This window comes from Lactuca sativa, chromosome 8 (assembly GCF_002870075.4).
Source record: "Lactuca sativa cultivar Salinas chromosome 8, Lsat_Salinas_v11, whole genome shotgun sequence".
Taxonomy (NCBI): domain Eukaryota; kingdom Viridiplantae; phylum Streptophyta; class Magnoliopsida; order Asterales; family Asteraceae; genus Lactuca; species Lactuca sativa.
Genome location: NC_056630.2, coordinates 91,205,300 through 91,212,437, shown reverse-complemented (window position 1 = coordinate 91,212,437; position 7,138 = coordinate 91,205,300). Strand labels below are relative to the sequence as shown.

At 34.5% G+C, this 7,138-nt stretch overlaps 1 protein-coding gene and 1 long non-coding RNA gene across 3 annotated transcripts; both read left to right on the top strand.

Moving 5' to 3' along the window:
* Positions 1–1,649, top strand: LOC111878245 (uncharacterized). Of its 2 annotated transcripts, none has more exons than XM_023874751.3 (2): positions 1–206; positions 420–1,649. In XM_023874751.3, the coding sequence occupies exon 2, from the start codon at positions 448–450 to the stop codon at positions 1,537–1,539; it is 1,092 nt and encodes a 363-aa protein (XP_023730519.1). In that variant the 5' UTR covers positions 1–206; positions 420–447; the 3' UTR covers positions 1,540–1,649. The 2 variants fall into 2 exon arrangements, with proteins under 2 accessions (XP_023730519.1, XP_023730520.1); XM_023874752.3 differs by lacking the exon at positions 1–206 and adding an exon at positions 214–354.
* Positions 1,650–4,913: 3,264 nt separating this feature from the next.
* On the top strand, positions 4,914–6,635 carry LOC128128188 (uncharacterized). The gene is made up of 2 exons (XR_008226001.1): positions 4,914–6,332; positions 6,418–6,635. It is a non-coding gene; the product is annotated as an uncharacterized LOC128128188 (long non-coding RNA).
* The last annotated feature ends 503 nt before the right edge of the window (positions 6,636–7,138 follow it).

The window sequence follows — 7,138 nt, the reverse complement described above, 5'->3', positions numbered from 1 at the left end:
AGTTCACTGTTTCACGTATTCAGATAAGTAGATGACCACTAGTGAGAGAAACAAAGAGAAAGAGAGAGCGTACCAAATCCGGTGGAGAGCAGAGAGAGAGTGAACGGAGGTGGTGGTGTGGTGTGGTGCACAAAGGTCCCCGGTCGGAGGAGGTGAGCCGTGATCGGTCCGGCGAACGGCAGAGAAGATAGGGCGAGCGTACGCAGGTGAGCAGAAGGGGGAGATGAGAGAGAGAGAGAGAGAGAGAGCAGGGAGGTTGTCGGTATTTCGGCGGATACTTACTTAGATCTGGCATCTGAACCTTTAATTTGGCATCTTTGATAATCTGATAATCGAAATGCAAAACCATTGAATGTTAGAGATGAGTTTGTAATCAAGATAATCCATGGCTCAAAACTAATAATCCTCCATTTGTGCAGATCATGAGGTGAAAGAAACCCCTAAATCATGGACGCAAGACGGAATGTCACCAAACGAGGGTTTATTAGGTACACATTTCTTCTACTTCTGATACTCGTGACCCTTTCTTTTATCGCCATCTTCAACCACACCCAATTCCAAAACATAACTTCATTCTTACGACCACTTTGGGACACACCGCCACCTCCATTTCAGTACATACCCCATTACTACGCAGAAAACGCCTCCATCAACAACCTCTGCAACCTCCATGGATGGACCTTAAGCTCTGAACCACGCAACGTCTTCGATGCTATCCTATTCAGCAACGAACTCGACTTGCTTGAACTCAGATGGCGTGAACTTTACCCTTATGTCACCAAATTCATCATCCTCGAATCAAACATGACCTTCACCGGAATCCCCAAACCTCTCACCTTTGCTTTAAATCGCCACCGTTTTGCTTTCGCTGAAGAAAAAATAATTTACGGTTTCCTCCCCGGAGAAGTCCCACCTTCCGATGTCCATATCGACCCCTTTTTGATCGAGTCACATCACCGGAGCATCATGAACGAGTTAATCCGACGGTCTGGAATCTCCGACGGCGATCTTCTGATTGTATCAGACACCGACGAGATTCCGAGTTCACACACTGTTAATCTTCTCCGGTTGTGCGACGGGTTGCCGTCGGTTTTGCATCTCGAAATGAGAAATTACCTTTACTCGTTTGAGTTTCCAGTTGATTACAATAGCTGGCGAGCCACCGCTCATATATACAGCCGGTGGAGTCGTTACCGCCACTCCCGCCAGACGGATCTGATACTCTCCGACGCCGGATGGCACTGCAGCTTCTGTTTCCGGCACCTGAGTGATTTCGTTACAAAGATGACGGGGTATAGCCACGCGGATCGAGTGAAGAGAAAAGAGTATTTGGATTACTCGAGGATTCAGCGTAAGATTTGTGGTGGAGATGATTTGTATGATATGTTGCCGGAGGAGTTTAGTTTTAAGAAGTTGATCGGAAAAATGGGGTCGGTGCCTCGTTCGTCGTCGGCGGTTCATCTTCCGGGATATTTAATAGAAAACGCCGAGAAGTTTAAGTTTCTTCTTCCCGGTGGTTGTCAGCGTTCACCTGAGTGAGTTTTATTTGTCGTATTTTGAGAAGTAATGAAGCAAATTCAGTTTATTGTTTATAGATCCTTTAAAGATTTGGTAATTTTAAGGAATAACAATGTTAACATTCTGGTAAATTATATACTCTACTTATTACTAAATGTCAAACAAATGATGATATATAAAGTAAGATACCTTCGACCAAATAGACCAATTTCTACTTTCATAAAGTAGTAGATATCTACATCAATTAAGTACGGATATTGAAAAATATGGAAAATGAATAATAAAATCCGAACCGACTTGGATTATTTAGTTTTTTCTTAATTTGGTTAGGTAACCAAATAAGGATCACTTTGTTTGGTTAGGTTTTTGGTCAATTTTCATGTTAGAAAAAATGGGAAGTGATTTTTCCACAGTAACTTTTAATCCATCCACATAAGTTTATTTATGTGTATTGCCATTTTTGTCCTTATTTGAATCTATAATATTAACATGCCTAAACTGTTGTAAAATGTAGACTACATTTTTCTTCCTAGACTTATGCCTTCCATTCTTCCATTTAAATCAGGTAAGCTAAATATTCTTTTTCTTCTTGTTTGTCCACCCTCATTTTAACAATTTATAATCTTCTTCTTTAATCATTTTTAATAAACATAGATAAAACTATTACATAACAAAATAATACAATTTCAAATTAATGCATATCGAATTATAAAATTTGAAGCTGTATTTATTTTGTAAAGTGATTGAATATGTAATAATTCCGTCTAATTAATATTTTTATAAAAAAACATTAAAGAAGAAAAACTTAATTATTAAAATTTGGGTGAATCTTTCATTTCATGAAAGGAATTTGAGTACTAAAAATGTTAAATATAAAATGAGAATGATGTAACAAATAATAATATAGAAAAACATGAAATAAATTTAGTTTAGGTGACTTAAATGGCATACCGCATAAGAGCATTTAGTACCAAATCTCGATTCCGTATTGATATTGAATTGGAACCGGTACTGAATTTAAACATATGAAACGGTAGTATTTCAAAAACACAAAATTCAACAATCGATACCGATGCTAGTACCGAAAATTGGTAATGTTAGTTTGATTCGGTAATCAGTATTGTTTTTTCGTTCATTATGATATTCGAAATTCTCAGGTTTGTAATGGTTCAATATCAGTTCCGTTAGATGTTCAATCCTAATCAAATATTCAAACTACCAACATGACATATCAGAGATCTCTTATAGTTGGAGAGCGGGTTGAAGTTGTATTCTTTTATAAATTGATATGCATTAGTTTGAAATTTTAATATTGTTTTAAATAATTAATTATGTAATAGATTCTCTAAATAATAGGGACCTAACTACTTTGAAGGTAGGTATGTCCTAGGACCTCCCTATTTTGTTTAATATTAGTAATATTAATATAAGATATATATGAAAAAATCGGTGAACTATTTATAGGACCTAACTTGTAATTTTTTGAAAAAATATAAACTAAATACTTCAACCTAAATTTTATGTATTATAATCCACTTAAAATAGTTCACTACCTTAATGAGACCTACCTATTTTGCTTAATATTAGTAATATTAATATAAGATATATATTAATATAAGATATATATGAAAAAATGTTGGATTAGTGTCTAAGTCCATAACTATTTTGGTATGTATTTGACCCGATGGTGCATGGTCCTTTTGGGTTGCCTTCACCAAAGCAACTTGATATGATGAATTATGGAGAGAAAGGATTAAATATGATTTATTAATATATTATGGAAATAATATATTAAAGGAGAAATCATATTGTTTAATTAATATTAGTCAATAATTAATTGGTAATTAGTATTGTGACTAAAAGAGATTAATTAAACTTAAGGGACTGAAATTGTAATTATAAGATAATTATAATTTGGGCCATGGATTGCCTTTTATTATAAGGTGGACGAATTCTATGGGGGAAGCCCATATGAAATCGTCCAAGGCCTTAAGGAAAGGGCTCCATGGGTTGCTTAGGGCTTAAGCATCCAAATTAGGGTTTCCTTGTTAGATAACCCTAATTGCCTCCTATATAAAGAGATCCCTTATGACCAAAAACATGGCTAAGACTTCTCTAGGGTTTGTACACGTTTTTGGGCAACCTCCATCCTCTTTCATCTTCATCCTCTTGCTTATGGTGTTTGTGAACCATTAGAGGAGTGACACTTGTGACTCTAAGCCTTCCAAAGTCAATACAAGGAGATTTGGGATTGTTATTTCTACATAACAATCAAGGTAACATCTTAAACCTATTCTCATGTTAATATGATTACTTGAATGCTATAATTAGGGTTTATAGTCTTGGATAACTTGCATGTACAATAGAGAAACCTAGATCCAAGCATTAGGGTTTGTATGAGCACATATGATGTTCTTAGGACCAAAACCCATCAGTGGTATCAGAGCCTAGATTGGTTTCTATTGTATTGATGCTTTGTATGTTGAAAAAATTTGATTTTTGTGCTTCTAGGGTCAGAACTCGTCGAGTTTTTAGATGAACTCGCCGAGTTCATGATGAACTCGACGAGTCGGCTAGTCAGTGAGAGGGAAAACCAGGATTTCTTGCTGTTTTTGCTTAAGGATAGTTGCCTTATCATATTAGATCAATATAAATCCAATTTTATGATATATTTGACTATATTCTTGATCTAATTGAAGATATTTATCAATTAATAAAATATTTGTTTCTTTATGTGATAATTGATTAATTATTTTAATTAAATTGGTAAATTGTTTTGCAAGAAATCATTAAATAAATCAAATATGGATAATTATGTGATTAATTGTTAATTTAGATTATTTGATATTTGATCCTTGTGTTATGAAATGTTTCATATTTCCCCCTTTAGGTTTTATAGTTTAAATTTAAACCCAAAAGTTTTGTTGTTTTGAAATTTAAATAGTTGAAACCCTATTGTTTTGAAAAAGGTTTCAAAACTTGTCCTCAAGTTTTGAATTTAAATTTTGATTAATAGTTTAATTTTGATGTATATTTAAATTCTAAACCCTAATGTTTTGAAATGTTTCAAAACTTGCCCTCAAGTTTTGGAATTTAAAAGTTGATTAAAAGTTTAATTTAGGAATGTTAAATTCTAACACCCTAGTATTGTTTTGAAAAGTTCAAATCATACCCTTATGGTTTTATTAATTAATTAAGGAGTATAATTAAAAGATGTTTAATAAATCCATAAAAGTTTAGGTTTACAATTTAATTGAATTAAAAGTATAATTGTTAAATTTAACCACCTAATATTTTAAAAGTGTAAAATACACCCTATACTATATATAACATTAAAAGTCTAACATTATATATATATATATATATATATATATATATATATATATATATATATATAAGTAAAAGTCAGTCTTACCGTTAGTAGGCCTCATTCACGAAGCTGGTCTATAAGGGGTGTTTAAGGAAATTGCCTATAAAATGGCGATTGAATGGGTATCCACTCTTACCCACCGCACTCTTGACTATTGGATGGTCGTTAGCCGAACGGGTAGGATAGGACGAAACCTTCCATTATAAGTATAATGAATTACTAAAGTAACTAAATGTTTTTAAAATTACACTTTGTGCCCTTGCGAAGACGTTAGTGGAGCGTGTGTGGTTTACCGGCACACTAAATGGTTCTAAGCAAAGGTAGCAAAGGGTGACTCAATGTTTGTCATAGTTCGGTGGAGCGTATGTGGTTTACCGGCACATCGAATAGGTGACTGTAACATGTGAGGGCACCATGTAAGTTTGCATGGTTATTCACACCCGCTTTGTGATCCTCGGCATCCCAGTCACAAACAAGAGGGGCATATCTAGATTTAAACATGCCATTGAAATGTTCAATGAATCTCATAGGATCTAGGAGTTTTCATAGATTTAAAACTTAAAATTTCTTTTTCGTTTTTCATGGTGGAAATTAATGAATCGTCATTCACTTACCTTCAAATGTTCTGCAATTTGGGTTACGGCATCCCTCTCCCGAGTTGTAGAATATTGTGTTGGGTCCTAGCCTTAGTATTTCATTTGGGTGATTTACTAAGGACTCAATCAATCAACTAACTTGAATTTGTTTTCTCCCGTTTTGTAGATGTCAAGGTTCGACAACTATGGTCTTCCCAAATCCCGTGGAACAAGCTTTCCACATGAAGATGATATTCCACGATTCGATCGAGGAACAAGAGATCATACTTCACTTCCTCCTCCTCCTCCAATTATTCTCCCTAACCCACAAGTTCGAAGGCTTGAAAAATTCAAGCTCACTCAAGCCCTTTTGGCAAGTAAACATAGAGAAGGAAAGTCGGTGTGTGCACACGTCCTAGGGATGAAGTCACACATTGATAGGTTAAGAATGTTGGGATTCGTCGTCTGTGAGGAAATAACTGTTGATTGGATTCTTCAGTCACTTTCTAATTCATATAGTGAGTTCGTAAGAGAGTACTATATGATGAACCGCGACGTGACCCTTATAGATCTCACCTATATGCTTATTGTTGCTGAATCAGCAATGGTTTGACGCAATTGAAAAGCAAAGTTGATTGGTGAATCTGCCTTCAAGACCTCCATGGATATAGACAATGGCAACGAAAGACTTGCTATGATCAAAAGGTTTGATCATAAGAGAAAAGCAATGTCTGAAGTAGTTCCGTGTCCTGTTTCAAGAGAGTCAATCTGCTTTTATTGCAAAGAGAAAGGGTATTGGAGACGAAGCTGCCCCATTTACCTAAGAGATCTAAGAGATGGGAGAGTCGAACCGTATGGCTCTAATATAGGTAAAATCCATTAACTAACTCTTTTAAGCTTCTATTCTAGATTCTTAATACATAATGTGATAAGATTGCAATTGATGTTTTGTAGGATCAAAGAAAAGAAAGGAAGCTTAAGGGAAGAAGTGAGCAGAATCTAACCATGGAGGAATGGATTTCGATCGCATTACTTGAAGATTAGATTCTTGAGCTACTACTTAGAGTTAGAATTAGATTGCTAAGAAAGATGTATTAGCATAGTTTTTCGATGAATTGCATTGTAAGGACAAATTTTTCCGCAATAAAATAAATTTTGATTTTATTTAATTATTTATTCTTGCAATGGCGTGTATGAAAAATTGATGTTTGAATGTTTCTAATATTAGAAATAATGGATTTGATTCCTATTTATGATGTTTACGGAAAGTCGAGAATTTACCAAATAGGGAGAGTTTCTCATCACCCAAGTTTCAATTGGACAGAAACCTGGAATCATGCAACTTGGTTGCACGATGAATGAGAAATTTCATATTTGGAAATTAGACAAATTCATTAACAGAGTGTCAAGTGAAGGACTTGGAGATTGAATACACAAAGTTGCGTGTTGATCAAGTCCACCATAAGAGTAACAAAGATATTTGTCATGATTTACTAAATGTGTAGTAAATATGATTATACTTACAAGATTAAGTGTAATTCTGAATTGATTGAAAAGGTTTAAATCAATAGCAGAACAAATAAGAAGAATCAAGTAGGCAGAAAGATAAAAGTTTCTCCATTCTAGGAAGAAGGGAGAGTAGCTTTTATACTTTATGATAGGTCTTAATGATTAA